This window comes from Tasmannia lanceolata, unplaced genomic scaffold (assembly GCF_043159265.1).
Source record: "Tasmannia lanceolata isolate RefF3 unplaced genomic scaffold, GAP_Taslan_0.1 ptg000002l, whole genome shotgun sequence".
Taxonomy (NCBI): Eukaryota; Viridiplantae; Streptophyta; class Magnoliopsida; order Canellales; family Winteraceae; genus Tasmannia; species Tasmannia lanceolata.
In genome coordinates this window covers 52,311,834-52,330,049 of record NW_027518679.1, presented here as the reverse complement: position 1 = coordinate 52,330,049, position 18,216 = coordinate 52,311,834, and the positions used below count along the sequence as shown (strand labels likewise).

Here is an 18,216-nt window from a genome sequence, read left to right as displayed (position 1 = left end):
CTATTTGTATTTGTTCTCTGTTTCCTTTTGACATCAAAGCGAAAATCCTTCATCTAGGTATCATGTTTCATCAATCAAACATAGACATTAGATTCAACTAATGATTGGGCTCATCTGTCAGGTAAACAGGTCCTTCAAAGCAAAACAACTCATTATTCAGAAAATCATAAGTTTTCTATCAGAAGCCCTCCAAATCCCTTTTGGACAAATAGGTACTGCTCATACTAGTTAGATTCCGGTATCAATATTACCGAACCGGACGTTTTCCTGGCCTCAAGGTCCGCATGAGCCTGTGCGGCTTGAGACAAAGGGTAGGTGTGATTAACACGAACCCGCAGCACACCAGATGCAACATTGGCAAACAATTCTCCGGCACATTCTAGTAACTCGTCCCGGGTTGCATTGTAATGCATGAGGGAAGGCCTTGTCAAGAACAAAGATTTCGCGGCAAGGGCTGACAATGGAATTGGATCTGGGGAACCCGATGACTGCCCAAAGCTCACCATGTACCCACGAGCCTTCAGGCACGCCAATGATCCCTGCACCAAAGCATTAGGTCACTGTGAAAGCATTGCTTCAAAACTCCCCAAATCAATCTTAGACTCGTCAAAGTCAACTTGGTTTCACTTGATTTTTCGTCTAAGTCCAAGTTTTGTCCTACAAAATCAATCAAAAACTCTTTTGAACTGCCCAAGTTAATGAAAACTTGACCGTGTCAATGATCGACTCACCCAAGTTTACTCCTTTTTGCCTTGGCCGAGTTTTTAGTCAATTTGGTTCTGCTCTGCCCGAGTTTTCATTCGAGTCCAACTTTTGTCCTACCAAGTCATTAAAAACTCCTTTAACTTGCTCAAGTTAAAGAAAACTACTTTAAGTTGCTCAAGTTTTGTCCTACCAATCACTGACTCACCCAAGTTGACTCTCCTTGTTTTACCTTGTGCCGAGTTTTTAGTCTGAGACTCTTGAGTCCAAGTTTTTAGACATTGTGAAAATGGTATCCACATTGCACTTAAAGTTCCTCTGATGAATATTTTACCTGGAATGTATCTTTTCCAACGGAGTCGTAGACCACATCGACTCCCTTCCCAGAAGTTATCTTGTCGACGCTGGTAACAAAATCCTCTTGGTTGTAGATTATGACATGATGGCATCCATCCTTAGTAGCTTGGATCGCTTTTGCTTCGGTTGACACTGTTCCGATGACTGTTGCGCCAAGGGCATTTGCCCACTGGCAGAGTAGAGACCCAACTCCTCCAGCTGCTGCATGAACAAGGACAGTGTGCCCGGGTTCAACCTGCACTCACAGTAAAGTCAGTCCTCCTTTTCGAAGATTATATATACAAGTGTTATGTAAAGGCATGTCTTACTCATTTTTAAAACTCTTCAATCGACTAAGTTTTACCCCAGCAGACGAGAGTCTGAATCTGACTTTTATCCCTTGTTTTTTTTTTTGGTAATAGGAAGAGGCTGATTTGAAACCATAAATTCGTGGTTGCAACACAAAGAACCTTCCTATTGAAATTGAGGCTCAGCACAAAAATGCCTAACCACTACGGGTTAGGCATTTTTTCGTTAATTAGTCAATGAAAAACTCCTTAGACTCACCCCGGTTAATGAAAAATTAATTGACGGTTTCAATTAATGACTTGCCCAAGTCAGCTAGGCTTTACCGTGTCCGAGACCGAGTTTCTAAACACTGGTCTCACAAAATGGATACAAGAAGAGAATACATTCGCATTTGCTTGTGTACGCACAGGCGCACTCACATGTGTATACATCTTCATTATTTATAAGCATGGTTTTAAATTTCGGCCAAAATACCGAAATCCACCGAAACCGAAATGCACAAAACCCAAAATTTAGGATTTTGCCCAAATTTCGGACGGAAAAATGAGTTTTCTTTACAATTTTAATTTTAATATGAAATTTTGGTAATTTCGGCCGAAATTACAGATTAAAAATGAAATTCAAATTATTATTTTTTCTGAATTTCGGCTGAAATTTCAGTAACCAAAATTTAAATCCACAATTATAAGAACATATAAATTACTAATTTGTGGAAGAACGGTTTTCAATTTACTAGTTCGATGCTCATGGCCATTCATCTCAGTAGAACCAACCTTAAAACATCGGCGGACTAGGTACTGCACTGTCATACCCTTAATCATGATGGATGCTGCAACCCCAGGAGTGATAGATCGTGGGACAGTCACCACAGCGCTTGCAGGAAGGATCTGTTCTTCTGCATAGGAACCCATTGGAACACCACCATAAGCAACAATATCTCCAACTTTCCTACTCGTCAAACCGGGGCCCACAGCCGTCACCACTCCAACTCCCTCGCACCCTGCAAAACAATGACCACAGTTCTTTATAGATATATTGGTCCCTTCTAAGGAGGTTCCCTCGTATCAGAGGGGGAGTCTACACTCTCTACATATTCTAACTGTAAGATGACTAATTGTTAAACCATGCAGAGTAGGCTCGGTGGCTATGGATAGGTCGTGAGTGCTTTCTCCTTGACTATAGCTCTTTGCTATGAGGAGACTTAGTGCTTCCACTACAATGATAAATAGATATGGAGATAGGGGAATGCCTTGCCTTGAACCGCTTGATCTAGCGGAAAAAAATAACTTGTGATCCATTTACTAGAATGGAAAAGGTCGGTGTAGTTTTTTTTAATGCATGCTTTGATCCAACTTCTCCATTTTTGCCCAAATCCCATATTTTCTTGAATGAATTCTAAGAGTGTTCAATCCGTCTCCCGCCTTCTCTTTTCGGTATCATTTTGTCAGAAGTTGTGGAAAAGTGCATTTCTTGGTCACTTGATGGACGGGAAAGCCAAATAAGGAATTTCTACAATGTTAACAGCGGGAACAAAAGTAACTTATGGTCTTGAGCAATCCACCACCTGAATCAAATGTTCGCTTTTTTGCAAGCTGAATATCTTTTGGCCAGCTCCTAAAAACGATGAGAAATCACGTTGAAACATGAACTTCTTAGAACTTTTCGCAGATCCCTATTGCATATATACTGCCATAAGATTCCTTTCCTATTCACATCCCTTGTATTCCTCCTCCCTCCTTTCTCAATGACCTTTAATTGATCATATCAGATGATTATAATGGGGTTTAGAATAAATTTTGTAGGGGCCCTGTCAAATCAGAGCTTACTGTGGTTGACAATTGTGTGTGAAGTTAGTGGGCTGCTTTTTTTTCCATTCAAGTGGCTTCAATCCTGTTCTTTCTTTACACCTTTCACCGACTTTCTTTTATGTGAAGGTAAATAAAAGCTTTATTAAAAGATGAAAGCAAAAACAGAATTATGTAAGAGGCATACTACCCAACAATGCATCTCCAGGTCCACACCCCACCCAAAGTGGAACCCAATATACGAAAAAGGAAGCCTACCTACTTTACACCCATTTACCCCTACAAGCTCATGTTATATATTATAAATTATTATATTACTAATAATGTAATTTGTGTTATTAATTATATTATATTACAATAATATATTTTGAAGGGAAAAAGAAAGTTTTTGAGACTTGTGCAAGTTCCCTCGATTAATTTGAAGGGAAAAATCAAAGTCTTGAAAGTTCTGCAAAGTTCCCTCCATCTTTTTCATTTGGAATCTTTTCAAATGCTTTGGTGGGAAGTATTTGAAATTTGGTGAATCCCAAATGGAGATTTGGGTTTCAAACCCCTCTCTCCTTCATCTATAAATAAGAGATTGTTTCTCTCATCTCATTCAAGTTCTTTGGAGCTCTTTCTCTTTGAGAGAGCACCATGAAAGAACTTCAAGTAATAATAATTATATATATATATATATATATATATATATATATATATATATATATATATATAATCTGCATCTATACGTAAGATAGTAATTTCCCACGTATCTGGAGATAGAATTTCTGAGTCCTTCTGCATCTATACGTGGGAAATTACTATCTTAAAGATAGCTTCCTGGAAGTGCCTTGCCCAACAAATTCTACTGTTATGTTTCTACATTCTGTTCTTATCATTATCTACAACAGCTCAATCACCTACTCTCCTCAATGATAACACCTTCCAAGAACAAAAAAAAATCACACATTGATCTTCAACCCAACACCTCCTCAGACCACCTACGAATACATCTCTCATTACAAAGTTGCATTTGAGAGTCTCATGTCATCAAAACATTACAAAAGGGAGATATACAAACTAAACAAGAAAGGAGAAGGGTTCCCCTTGCCCCTTGAGATAAACCCGTAATCCAACTTCTAAATTGAATCCTCCACATGAGTCTTGAGTAATTCCCAATTCTCTAAATAGCAAGCAAAGCTCTAACCGTGTCCATCCCAAAGATCAGTCTCTCACCTATTCTTCCAAAGGCCCCTCAATCTTGCCTGCACTTGTTGCCCAACTCTCTCTCTCTCTCTCTCTCTCTCTCTCTCTCTCTCTCTCTCTCTCTCTCTCTCTCTCTCTCTCTCTCTCCTCTTCCAAAGGCCGCCCAACTCTCTCTCCATCCCTCTCTCTCTCTCTCTCTCTCTCTCTCTCTCTCTCTAAAATCCCTTCTCTGTCTTCAACTTGAATACAATTCACCATTAAACCTTTGATGATATTAGACCTTCTCCTTGCGTTGGCAACTCTGGAAAAAAGCCAACTTCTTATCACCCTCTTTAAGACAAAGCGCCTTTTATCTTTGTCTCCAAACAATCTCTTCCCATGTTATGCCTTTTCAGACACCTTTTTGTGTTCCATTCTTCACAACCATTCATCTTTAAGAGAGATTCCTCACTTCCTCTAACTAATTCATGGTTCCAATCTCCCCTAACAAGCTCTTTTGTTTTGACTAACAATACCAAAAGAGTTCATTCCCCACTATCTAATTCTCTTTTTCAGGGCTTTATGCTTCGAACAACACATCCTTCCCCTCCACAGTCCCCAATCTCAGTCCACCACTCTCTAAGAAACTCTATAAACATAGGAAACTTCAAGCCACAATTTCTCAAATCTAAAAGGTATATGGCCCAAAGTTATAGTTATACCATTTGATTCCTAGATACTAGGGAATGATCTGAAATAGCACTAGGATGGGAATATTGGCGAGCTCTTCCCAAAACTGGAATCTCTCTCTCACACATGGGAGAAGTGGAGAACAACCATACCACCTTGGCACTCCTCTCAATAAATTCAGAAAATATTTGCATGTTTGATACCAGTCACCTACTATATGATGAAATACCATATGTTATCTAAACATCTATACCTCCTATCCTTGTTGATCTGTAGAAGGGTGCAATGGTGCGCAAATTTCGTAAGATCCAAAACCAAATCAGGATGGAAGAACAAAGTTTTAAGTTGTTAACGTATGTGATCTGAATAACCAAGTGCCCTTACAGTTCAGTCAGGCAGGTTTTTTTGGGATGTCACTGGTACTTGAAATGAAAGTCTTGCCAAATGGTATTTGGTCTTTGACATCTAAATAAAAATTTCAATACAACAATTTCATTGACACTGGAAGAAATTCCAAAAAACAAATTCATGATGCTGGATGAAATTTATAGTCTCCAAAATAAGCATGATATGAACAGATAGAAGCTAGAAGCTCAACTTCTTTTATGCAGGGAACAATGAAAACTTAGAAACCAAAGTCACCTGGAGTAAAAGGCAAGGGCATTTTGTAATCTCCTTTGCGGATATACACATCGATGAAGTTGAGCCCAATAGCCTTGTTTTTCACACGGATCTCCCCCTCCTTGGGCTCTCCTATTTCCACATCCTCCCACTTCAGTACCTGAATTATTTTTTTTATTTGTTTAAAGGACCAATAACTTTAAATCATAATCTCATAACCAAAAAATAAAAATAAGAAACTATTACCAATCAGACCAAAAGAAGTGCCAGTAACACAATATGTATAGGAAGAGATTAATCTGCCAAATAATTTTTTTTTTTTTTTAAAAATGGTGGAAATTTATTAATCAAAGGAACTGGCTTGTGACAAGACACAAAAATATCAAACAAACAAAAAATAAGAAGTGGGTTCAATTTAGAATCAGCCAAGAATTGATCCTGGTTATTCCTATAAAAAAAAGCTACTGATTTTCATTTCACTGAATATATTATAATCTGAGAAGTGGATTCAATTCACCATCTAGAACCCTCCAAAGAAATGACCAGAGCAATTTCTATTAAAGCCCAATCGAAATAATTTAAGTTGAGACCCAACTCAGGTGAGTTAGTTTGAATTTGATTAAAGACCCTCAACATTGAAAATGGCTGAAGAATAAATCTGGGTAGTTTCAATTGATCATATTATATCCGTCAAAGTTTTTTTCTTCAGAACACACCAACTCAGAAGTCAGAACAGACCAAAGAACTTGATCATATTATATCCATCAAAGTATTTTCTTCATCAGCAGAGAAAAGAGATTTTACATGAGAGATAAACATATATGGTATAGTTGCAAAATAATTATACAATAACCTCTGGGCCACCAAACTCATAGACTCTGATACCTTTCACCATTCCTGAAAATGATCTTACTTGATTGGTTATTGTAAGGGTGAAGGAATGGCACTTCTTGCTTAATAACAACTTTCTAACAAGGACATTTGGGTCCCTAGATAAATTTAACAAAAACCCATTTTCCTAGCTCTTAACGAAGGTCAAAGACTGGTGATAATAACGAGATTACGAGGTGACAAAGAAGTATGGTGAATGCCATGCACGAGAATAGTGGGCTGGATCTCATTAATTATGGGTCTCACAATCCTGAATGGTATCTTGGGAGGCCCATAAAAGCTTCTCAAAATTTTATATCAAGAGGACCCCAAGCTTTCTGTGGTGAAATTTGCCACCATCCAATTTTAGATTGAACGGTGATGGTTAGAGGACCATGGTTGAATGTCAATCCTAGCCATACAACCTAGTTGGGCATACACATGGCATCATTTGGTAGTGGCTTATGAAGATGGGATGTTCTGGCAAAATGAGATTTCATTACGAAACATATTACTTTCCATGTAAAATGGGCGTAAAACAAATTTTACTCAAATTTTAAGTGAAAATGGGCCTATTTATTTTAGCCTCATTTTACATAGAAAGAAATGGAGAGCTAAGTCCCATGTCAAATGGAGATCATCTGGCATATTAATGAAAATCCTATATAGAAAGAGGAAGTGATTCATTAGGGGGTGAGGGGTTTAATGATCATCATGGTATTGTCTTTATGACTTTTTCTGGGCCCGCCAGAGTGATTCAAATGAAAGAGAGGGCATCAATAACAGTTATTATCATCATTTTGAAGCCTAAGGTCAAAACTCGAGAATTGACAAATAATTATATTAAAACTCATCATCAGCATCCGCAGCACAACATATGCAACATTAGCAAATAGGTACTGCTCATACTAGAATAGGAAAAAACACATAGATCAAACTCCACATAATTGGAGTCATCTGTCATGTAAACAAGTCCTTCAAAATAAAACAACTCATTATTCACATGAAATTCATAAGTTTTCTATGAAATCATCAGACAGCCCTCTTAATATTTTTTGGACAAATAGGTACTGCTCACACGAGAGATTCCGGTATCGGTATCAATATAACCGAACCGGATGTTTTCCTGGCCTCAAGGTCTGCATGAGCCTGCGCGGCTTGAGACAAAGGGTAGGTGTGATTAACGCGAACCCGCAGCACACCAGATGCAACATTAGCAAACAATTCCCCGGCACATTCTAGTAACTCTTCCCGGGTTGCATTGTATTGCATGAGCATAGGCCTTGTCAAGAACAAAGATTTCGCAGCAAGAGCTGACAATGGAATCGGATCCAGGTTTCCCGATGACTGCCCAAAGCTCACCATATGCCCACGTAGCTTCAAGCACACTAATGATCCCTGCACCAAAGCATTTCCCAAGTAAGATCCCTGTGAGAGCATTGTTTCAAAACTCCCCAAATCAATCATCAACTTGCCCAAGTCAACTCAGCTTACTCTGGCCATGTTTTTGTACGAGTTCAAGTTCTGTCAAGTTAATGAAAACTTGATTGAGTCAATTATTGACTCACCCAAGTTGACTCATTTTTGCCTTCGGCTGAGCGTTGGGTATAGGACGAGTTTTTAAACACTATGAAAGTGCTACCCACATTGCATGTAAACTTCCTTTGATGAACATTTTACCTGGAATGTATCTTTTCCAACAGAGTCATAAACGACATCGACTCCCTTGCCAGAAGTAATCTTGTTGACACTGGCAACAAAATCCTCTTGGCTGTAGATTATGACATGATGGCATCCGTCCTCAGTAGCTTGAACTACTTTTGCTTCGGTTGACACTGTTCCGATGACTGTTGCGCCAAGGGCATTTGCCCACTGACAGAGTAGAGACCCAACTCCTCCAGCTGCTGCATGAACAAGAACAGTGTGCCCGGGTTCAACCTGCACTCGTAGTGAGGTCAGTTCTCCCTTCCAAAAGGTTATATAATACAGGTGTTTGTGTATAGGCATTGATGCAATAAGACGTATATTTGCCTAATAGGACTTTCATTTATTTCCATGGAATTTTATTTCCATTGCCTATATACAAGCCTCATGTATTAGAGATTTTTAGTTTTTAATGAAATAATACTGATACAGATTCTCCCCTCTAATTTTCTTTTCTCTCTTATCTCTTCTTCTTCCCCTCACTGTTTAAAAACTCCTCAGCCAATCATCAACTGGCCCAGGATGACTAGGTTTTACCTTAGCAGAGTTTCGGCCGAGTCCGAGTTTTGCCCTAATTTTTTTAATAGGCAGGCTGACTTGAAGCCATAACCTCGCGATTGCAACACAAAGAAACTTCCTACTAATATAGGGGGCTCAAGCCCAAAAAACGTGAGGTGTAGGGTTCAAGACTAGTACAGGAAGAATCAAAGCCCAAAAATGCCTAACCACTGTATAGCTTGCATCTTTTTTACAAACATTTGCCTACGCAGTCAACAGAAAACTCCTTAAAACTCACCCGAGTTAATAGAAAACTCCTTAGAAAAATTAGCAGTGTCAATAAATGACTTTCCCAAGTAAAGTTAGGTTTTACCTTGTCCGAGACCGAGTTTTTTAACACTGGTCTCACAAAGTGGATACATGAAAAAAAAAAGATTCACTTTCGCTTGTGAAATCATGCTTGCTTGCACATATGTGCATATATGTATTTTTTTTTTTTTGATAGATTTTTTTTTTATAGGTATATATGTATTTTCATTATGGAGCGTCTAGGCAATTTTGCACAAAGCTATTTCATGGCCCCGCTTTCTAAAGAGAGAATAGCCACCTCATAGCTGAATTTGTCATATTCTTAATTCATACGAGGTCGCACATCTCCCCTGAGAAAAGGGGCTGCAAAATTGCTTTTGTGAAATTGCCTAGACATTCCCATTTCATTATTATAAGCAGATAGAAATTACTAATTTGTGTAATAACGGTTTTTTTTTTTTCTAGTTAGACGGTCATTACCATTCATCACAGTAGAACCAACCTTAAAGCATCGGCGGACTAGGTACTGCACTGTCATACCCTTAACCATGATGGATGCTGCAACCTCAGGAGTGATAGAAGGTGGGACAGTCACCACAGTGCTCGCAGGAAGGATCTGTTCTTCTGCATAGGAACCCATTGGACCACCACCATAAGCAACAATATCTCCTACTTTCCTACCGGTCAAACCCGGGCCTACAGCTGTCACCACTCCAACTGCCTCCTGCCCTGTAAAACAATGACCATGGTTCTTTGTATGTGATGTATATAGACTGCAAGGAGAAAATTTTCAATATATGCTGTCTAGTATTATAACAGTAAGATGACTAATTGTTGAACCATGCAGAGCAGGCTTGGTGGCTAACTGGCTATGGATAGGTTGTGAATGCTTTCTCCCTGATTGTAACTCTTTATAGAGGAACTCGAACTCTAATAACTAAATGATATGCATTTTATGACTTATTGTCATCAGTCAAAATGAAAGAGAAAATGCAAGTTCTATAGATTTGTAGCACCTACATGGGGCCATTCTTTGCTGGGTAATTTTTTCCATTACAATCTCAACTGTGCCTAGCAACTAATATATATATCCAAAACCTTTCTTTGAGTAGACGCCACAATGATGTGGCACATAATGTAGTTAACAGATAGGTGGTTTATCAATGAGACATGACTAGAATATGAAGGGATATTAGTCATTCCTGAATATTTACATCAGTCTGTAATATAAAAGGCAACAAGGAAGGAACAAAATGAACTGCTGCTCTTCAACTCATAATCTTTGCTATCATTTCCTTGCGTCTCTTCTAGCTATAAATTCTTCTTATCATCTCTCTCTCTCTCTCTCTCTCTCTCTCTCTCTCTCTCTCTCTCTCTCTCATTCATTTTTCAATTTATCCTGCTTCCTTTTTCTCGTTCATCATTTTTTTCCATCTCATTTTGTATCTCACCTTTCTTGTTTTGTCTTTCTTTTGTTTCCTTTTTTTTTTTGAAAAGGCAATATATATTGAAAAAGGAAACCGAGAAGGTCACCAGAAATACAAAAGGGAAAAACAGCAAAGGACAACAAAAAATACAAAGGAAAACAGAGCCGAAACTTCTCGCGGGGGACGGATATCAAACCACTCCAACCCCTCTTTTGTTTCCTTCCTTTTACTCATTTATCCCCTCAATTTTAGTCAATGCAGCTAAAATTTGCATCTCATAAATTGTTTTTCTTCCATATTAAACTGAAGAAGAATGCCTCAATCTTATAGATTACTGAAGCAGGGAAAAGGGAGATCCCCTTCATGATGTGATTAAAAGCATCCTCCGGGCTTAATAAAAATTTGTTTCTTCAACTGGTTGTGGATCTTGCCACAGATTGTGGAAATGTGCATTTCTTGGTCACTTGAAGGACGGGATAGCCAAAGAAGAAATTCCTACAAGCTCAACGGCAGGAACAAAGGTAACTTTCCTTAGGTTTTGGGCACTCCACCGCCTGAATCAAATGTTTGCTTTTCTGCTAGCTCAATATCTTTTGGCCAGCTCCTAAAAACGGTGAGAAATCACGCTCGAACTTCTTAAAACTTTTCAACAGAACCCCATTGCATGGATACTGCCATAAGATTTACGAATACCAAACTCACCCTCTTGATTTTCTATCCATAAGTCTTGCTTCTTTTATTGGAGGAATAGGTGCCACACCTCGCATTTCCCTTGCAAGCAGTTTTATGCATTCTTTCTTCTTGCCAGGTGTCACCATTGCAGCTTTGAAGGCTGTTTTATATTTTCTAACTTCCGAACAATTCCATTAATTGATGCAACCACAAGGGAGAGAAATGACAGTTGTCGCTGGACTTTCCTAAATGCATGAATTGTATGAGAATTCATGGATTGGAATTTTTCACTGGAGAAGCAAACATTGCAGCTTTGGGGGCGAGCCTTGGCACAATGGTAAGGTGCGCAATGGTAAGGTTGCTCCATTGTGACCAGGTAGTCACGGGTTCGCCCTTTTTTGGAGAAGCAAACATGGCAGCAAATACCCTATCAAGAAGTTCCTTTCCTGATGTAGGTGATTAGGAGGGAAGACGAAGAAAGTAGAACACAAGATTATAACCAAGATAAGAAGGAAACGGGAGCAATGCTCAACCAAATTGATATATTATCAATAATCTAAATTTGTCCAAAATCCCCCAATTCCATCCCATACAACTCATTTTATAGAATTCTTACATAGGAACCTCCCCCCCCCCCCCCCCCCCCCCCCCAACCACGACCACGACCACCAACATTAACTACTACAATTTCAACACCACAACCTACTAGAGAGACTTCAAGAAACACAACTTACTCGACATAACTTACTATGACTAATTAAATGAGGTAGTTGTAGAAAAAGTCTTCCAAGCATTCATTACAAAACAACCTTGGGTACTCTACCCAAGCCACCTAGGCGTGACATGGCTGCCAAGTTGCACTGCATCGTTTCCTATTCACATTCTTTGTATTCCTCCTTCCTCCATTCATAGTGACCTTTTACTGATTATATCAGTTGATTCTAAAGGGAGGAAATACACCAGATAGTAATTCTTTTTATATTTTTTAATAAATTTGGTAGGGGTCATATCAAACCACGGCTTAATTTGGTTAAAAATTAGGTGAAGTTAATGGGCTGGTTTCCCTCCATTCTAATGCATTGAAGCTTGCTCTTTCTCTACACAAGTCAGTAAAAAAAATGTTTCTAAGACTGTAAATAAAAAATTTATTAAATGACGAGCAAAAAAGAGAATTACATGAGAGGCAGAGATTGCCCCACATACAACGATTCTCTATGGATGCTCCCTTTAGTAGGGCATCCACAACCTTGTTAGCATTAAGAGGGATATAGGTTAAAAAGAGGTTTACAAATCTCTTTAATCTCATTAATAATCATGGCTAATCTCCATGGACCCATGGATCTATTTTGGCTCCCATTGGACGAATCTCCGTTCACAAGAAGGTTCCCACCAAGATCTTGTAATGAAAAGCCTAAGACTTGTTAGTAAAACATGTGTCTCCACTTTGATTGAACATTCTGCCCATTGAACCAGAGAAGGAAAGCACGACATCCCCCAAATGAATTCTAACCACACTTAATGGCCAAACCCATGTTGCTGAAGGAAGCCCCATGGACGTTGAGCTCAAGAGCATTAGGAGGTGGAGGGTTCCACTTAGCTTTTCTCTTCTCCATAAGGAGATGGAGGGTTCCACTTAGCTTTTCTCTTCTCCTTTCTATTTCTATCTAAAATGAACACCTCCCATTTTCTATGAAGGTCTTGGATAGAGTAACCACTAAATTCCTTTCCTACAACAACCCACGAGAAGATGAGGCTTCTAACCTCCCCAATAATCCATGCAAGGGAAACATTTCTACCTTTCTCCCGAAGATGGCGACAATGCTACTCCCACAAAGCCGAGAAGGGAGAAGGAAAGACAAAAAAAATTTTGAATAATAAAAGGATCCAACCTCAACCTTCTAGCAATCAAACAATGAAAGAGAATGTGATCAGAAGACTCTTTGGGCACCTTACACAACACATATCTATATTTATTCATCAAATGGCACATTTTCCTCTTTCAGATGTCTAATGTATTAAGCTTTTGCTGAGCCACCATCTAACAAAAACTTTGCATCATAAGTGGGGCGCAAGACTTAACACCGCTATATCCACTTAAAAGATGGGCGCCCTCCTTTAACCAAACAACAAAAGAAGGAATGAACTTTTGATTCTCCCCTAGAATCCGGAGCTAGAATCCTCCTATCCATAAGGATGACAAAAACACCTCTTCTAAATTATGTATGGCATTAACCAATGATCTATCCCTTCATCCTTGAAACGGCAATAAAACAACCAATATCAAACCACCCTACCACCTATTTTCTCATAACAATCAACATCACGGCTCTCATTCACACACTCTAACCTATGGAGGGTCATGTAGGCATGGCATATAAAGGGTCTCGACCCAACCACAAGTCATACCAAAGCCATATCCCCTCTCCCTGTCCCCGCCCTAAACTAAATGAACGAAAAGAACTCAACTTTGAAACTAAACATTGGTTGTCATGCTCCCAACCTACGTCTCTTCCCACCCATCCACCACACCCCACCCACCCCATATTTTCCCATAATAGTGGTCCAAAGGGAATTGTGCTCCTCTCCCCACCTCCAAAGCCATTTTTTGAGGGATGTTATTGCTCAGGCAAGTGTCACCAATCCTAAGACCCCACCCCTTTATCTAGGCCAATTAACAATCTCTAATCTCCCAGACAAAGTAGGAAGATTAACGAAGGCCTCCTTAATAAGGGTGATTGTCCCACTAAAATATAGTCCTTCTGAAGCACCAACCTCCTTTCAATACACTATCTCCGAGTCCCACAACAATTTTGAAGGAATGCCCAAAGCAAAGGGGAACCCAAGATACGAAAAAGGAAGCCTATCTACTTTACACCCAAATACCTCCGCAAGTTCTACCACCTACTCTCCTCAATGATAAAACCTGGCAAAAATAATCTCACATTAATCATCAACCCCACACCTCCTCAAACCACTAAAGAAAATCAGTGTTTCATCTGCAAACTACATAAGAGAGATAAACAAAGTAAACAAGAAAGGCTCAAACCCCAACTACGCTTAAAGAAACTCACAGCTTTCCCACTCATAAAAGTGGAAAGGTTGGGCATAAAGTGTCTCATGGAATCGATATAGCGTATACAATCCACTTTCTATCTTCAACTTGAATACAATTCACCATTAAGCCCTTAATGGCATTAGACCTCCTCCATGTGTTGGCAACTTGATGTAGTGCCAACTTGGCAACCATGTCACGCCTAAGTCGCTTGGGTGAGTATCCAAGGTTGTTTTGTAATGAATGCTTGGAAGACTTTTCTACAACTACCTCATTTCTTAATCCTAGTAAGTTGTATTTCGTTAAGTGGTCTAGTAAGTTGAGTTTCAATAACTAGTATCGAGTAAGTTGAGTTGCATTAAGTAAGTCTAGTAAGTTGTGTTTACTTAAGTAAATCTAGTAAGTTGTGGTGTTGGGAATTGTAGTAGTTAATGTTGTGCAGAGATTTCTATGTGCAGTTAATGTTGTGTAGAGATTCCTTTGTAAGGATTCTATAAAATGTGTTGTATTAGAGGTAGATGGGATTTTTTAGACAAACTTAGATTATTGATAATATATCAATTTGGTTGAGCATTGCTCCCGTTTCCTCCTCTTGTTGTGTTCTTGTGTTAATTTTCTTCTTCTTCTTCTCTCTTAAGCACCCACATTACAACTCTATGGAAAAAAGAAAGCCAACTTCCTATTGCCCTCTTTTAGCCAAAGCGCCTTTGATCTTTGTCTCCAAGTAATCTCTTCCATGTGTTCCCTCTTCAAACTCTTTTTTGAGTTCCATTCTTCACACCCATTCATCTTTAGAGAGATTCCTTACTTCCACCAACTTCTCCAAGGTTCCAATCTCTCCTAACAAGCGCTTTTTGATTTGGCTAACAGCATAACAACACCAAAAGAGTTCATTCTCCACTATCTAATCTCTTTTTCAGATTGTTAAGCTTCCAAGAACACATCCTTCCTTCCCATCCGCCGTCACCAATCTCATTCCACCACTTTCAAAGCAACTCTTTAAACCTAGGAACTTCAAGCCACAAATTCTCAAATATGAAAGGTCTCTAGCCCACAGTTATATCATCTGATTCCGACACTACAGGGGAATGATCTGAAATAGCATTAGGATGGGAATATCTAATTCTCTTTTTCAGATCTTTAAGCTTCCAAGAACACAGCCTTCCTTGCTATCAGCCGTCCCCAATCTCATTCCTTCACTTTCAAAGCACCCCTGGGAGTATGATGAAAGAATGGTTATTGACATCTTTATAACCATGTCAAGACCACAATTTTCTTTGATGCTGGAACAAATTCCAATGCAACAAATTCATTGACACTGGAAAATTCCAATACAACAAATTCATTTAGGCGGAATGAAATTTAGTCTACAATATAAGCACGATATAAACAGATAGAAACTAGAACCTGAACTTCTTTTCTTCGGGGAACAATGAAAAGTTGAAAACTGAGCAACCAAAGTCACCTGGAGTAAACGGCAAGGTTGTTTTGTAAACTCCTGTGCGGAAATACACATCGATGAAGTTGAGCCCAATAGCTTTGTTTTTCACACGGATCTCACCCTCCTTGGGCTCTCCTATTTCCACATCCTCCCACTTCAGCACCTGAATTTTTTTTATTTGTGGAAAGGAACGATAACTGTAAATCATAATCTCATAACCAAAAAATAAATAAATAAATAAAACACTCTTGCCAATCAGATCAAATACTCAAAAAAGTGCCACTAGCACAGAAGATGTTATTGGAAGAGATTAATCTGGCCAATAATATAAACCAACCGCAACAAAGAAGGCCAACTATATGGACGTTTTTCACCAAAGCTAAACATAAATCAGAACTGAGAAGTACAGTGACAACACACCCAAATACAGACAAACGAAAAATAAGATGTGGGTTCAATTTGATATCAAGAACCAGCCAAATATTGATCTTGGTCAGTCCAATTAAAACATGACTGATGTGAGTTTCTACTGAATATATTATATACCGGAGAACTGGGTTCAATTCACCATCTAGAACCGACCAAAGAAACTACCTGGGCAATTTCTATGGAAGCCCAAACCAAATGATCTTCGAGGTATTTGCCTAAGAACTGAGTACAGCAAGTATTGAGAATTGCAAAATATTGATCTTGGGTAATTTCAGTTGAGACCCAACTAAAATGGGTTAGTTTGAATTTAATTAAGGTCCTGTTTGGATTGCAAGAAAACATTTCACATTTCTGATTGAAAACCTTCCATTGCTTCCATAATAAGATTATAATTAATTTACAGTGATATTATCATAAATTGAAGGTCTCTCTAAGTAAAAATTGATTAGGGTTGGTTCATGTCATCTTTTTTAGTAAGTTAAAAAAGTAAGAAATCTTAGAACTATTTTCCTCTCCAAAATTTGCCATACAATTCCCTCAATACAAACAGGGTCTAAAGGATCTTGGGTAATTTCAGTTGAGACCCAACTAAAATGGGTTAGTTTCAATTTAATTAAAGGCTAATCAATCTTGGTAATTTCAATCGAACCCAATGTTTCAAACGTATTTATCCACTAAATCACATAATCAAGCATAAGCCCTAAAACACTAACTTAAGACAAGACCAAACCAGACCAAAGAGAACTTGATCATATTGTATCCATCAAAGTACAATGTTCTTCACCAGCAGAGAAAATAGAATTTACATGAAGGATAGATAACCATATATGTTATTGTTGAAAAAGAAGAATACATAAAGGGGTTGAAGGAAGAAACTTGCCTCTGGACCACCAAGTTCATTTACTCTGATAGCTTTCACCATTCCTGAAAATGCTCTTACTTGTTTGGTTATTGTATTAGTGAAGGATTGGAATACAGGGCACTTGTTGCTTATTGATGAGAACTTTCTATGGCTGCCTCGAGACTGGTAAAAGTGTTCAAGAATTTCATTCTCAACGCCTCGATCAAGAAGGAAGTTTCTCGCCGGCAAATAATTGCGTGTAGTGGGTTGGATCCCATAATCCAATTCTCTCATGGGTCCCACAAATAGATATGCTAAACACAAGGGCGAACTCGTAAAAATGGGTTGAAAGTAGGGCTGCACATTTAACCGCCTAAACCGATAAACCGAACCGAACGGGCCTTTCGGTTTGGTTCGGTTCGGTCTTTAGTGGCATCGGTTCGGTCACGGTTTCGGTTTCCATAAACCGTTTGGATCGGTTCAGTCACGATCTAGGAAAAATTTCAACCGGAAAAACCGAACCGAACCAATGGACCGATGGTATTTTTGCCATTTTTTTATTTTTTGTTATAAATCATATACATATCAATTTTCTTTACTCGGCACACCCAAATCTAATGTATTTAACTAGAAAGAGAAGAGACCGACCAAAAAGGGTGGTTCCAAGTAAATAAATGGGCAGAAATATAACACCAAAGACCAAAAGAATAACTTAGGCAGCAATCCAACTCAAGGAAATCGGATAAACCGTGAACCGAACCGAACCGATCCGGTCAAGATCGGTTTGGTTCGGTTCGGTTTGACCCCCAAATGGTTCGGTTACGGTTTGGAAATTTTCCAAACTGATAGGCATCGGTTCGGTTCAAGAAATCCCCCAAAACCGAACCGAACCGAACCATGTGCAGCCCTAGTTGAAAGGGCACCCCAGTTAGCTACAAGTCTACATTATATAATGGCTGCAGATGAAAGAGTATTAAATGCACGGTGACCTACAACCAATGTGGGCGCCCTTTCAACCCATTCTTGCAAGGGAACCCTTGAGTTTAGCACACCTTAATTTTGTGCCAAAAGTGGCTGGGAGATTAGGAGAAGAAGAATTCAAAGGGAAGTAGAGAAGCAAGGAAGATGTGGAGAAGAATAGTGGAAGAATGGTAAATAGTGATTGGTTGGGCAGCAACTCTCGAGAAGATTGGAGGGAGACGTAGAAGTGTCATTACCATGATAGAGAGTGGAAGAGAGGGAAAGGGGAGAGAGAGAGAAGAGAATAAGACAAAAATCTTCTCTTCTTCTTCCACCCAAATTTCACTAAAATGCTGAAAGATAGAGAGAAGATTAGAAGAGGGAAC

General features: G+C 39.0%; 2 protein-coding genes across 3 annotated transcripts; both read right to left on the bottom strand.

Annotated features, from left to right (window-relative positions):
• Positions 1-65: 65 nt before the first annotated feature.
• On the bottom strand, positions 66-6,637 carry LOC143886785 (uncharacterized). 2 transcript variants are annotated; one of them, XM_077390907.1, is made up of 5 exons: positions 6,481-6,637; positions 5,649-5,787; positions 2,121-2,347; positions 1,037-1,294; positions 66-539 (listed from the first exon to the last, which is right to left on the bottom strand). In XM_077390907.1, the coding sequence occupies exons 1-5, from the start codon at positions 6,520-6,522 to the stop codon at positions 225-227; spliced, it is 981 nt and encodes a 326-aa protein (XP_077247022.1). In that variant the 5' UTR covers positions 6,523-6,637; the 3' UTR covers positions 66-224. The 2 variants fall into 2 exon arrangements, with proteins under 2 accessions (XP_077247022.1, XP_077247029.1); XM_077390914.1 differs by lacking the exons at positions 5,649-5,787; positions 6,481-6,637 and adding an exon at positions 2,602-3,073.
• A 745-nt stretch (positions 6,638-7,382) lies between these two features.
• On the bottom strand, positions 7,383-17,188 carry LOC143878154 (uncharacterized). The gene is made up of 5 exons (XM_077380463.1): positions 16,910-17,188; positions 15,625-15,763; positions 9,511-9,737; positions 8,178-8,435; positions 7,383-7,895 (listed from the first exon to the last, which is right to left on the bottom strand). Exons 1-5 carry the CDS (start codon positions 17,162-17,164, stop codon positions 7,572-7,574), a joined length of 1,203 nt encoding a protein of 400 aa, XP_077236578.1. The 5' UTR covers positions 17,165-17,188; the 3' UTR covers positions 7,383-7,571.
• Positions 17,189-18,216: the final 1,028 nt, after the last annotated feature.

What these genes read in the sequence shown, in the direction of transcription:
- LOC143886785 (XM_077390907.1), bottom strand. Translation starts at nt 6,522, where the DNA reads ATGGTGAAAGGTATCAGAGTCTATGAGTTTGGTGGCCCAGAG. An exon ending in ATGAGTTTGGTGGCCCAGAG is followed by an intron (nt 5,788 to 6,480) that starts GTTATTGTATAA and finishes AAAATAATTCAG; the next exon opens with GTACTGAAGTGGGAGGATGT. An exon ending in TAGTCCGCCGATGTTTTAAG is followed by an intron (nt 1,295 to 2,120) that starts GTTGGTTCTACT and finishes CTGTGAGTGCAG; the next exon opens with GTTGAACCCGGGCACACTGT.
- LOC143878154 (XM_077380463.1), bottom strand. Translation starts at nt 17,164, where the DNA reads ATGAGAGAATTGGATTATGGGATCCAACCCACTACACGCAATTATTTG. An exon ending in ATGAACTTGGTGGTCCAGAG is followed by an intron (nt 15,764 to 16,909) that starts GCAAGTTTCTTC and finishes AAAAAAATTCAG; the next exon opens with GTGCTGAAGTGGGAGGATGT. An exon ending in TAGTCCGCCGATGCTTTAAG is followed by an intron (nt 8,436 to 9,510) that starts GTTGGTTCTACT and finishes CTACGAGTGCAG; the next exon opens with GTTGAACCCGGGCACACTGT.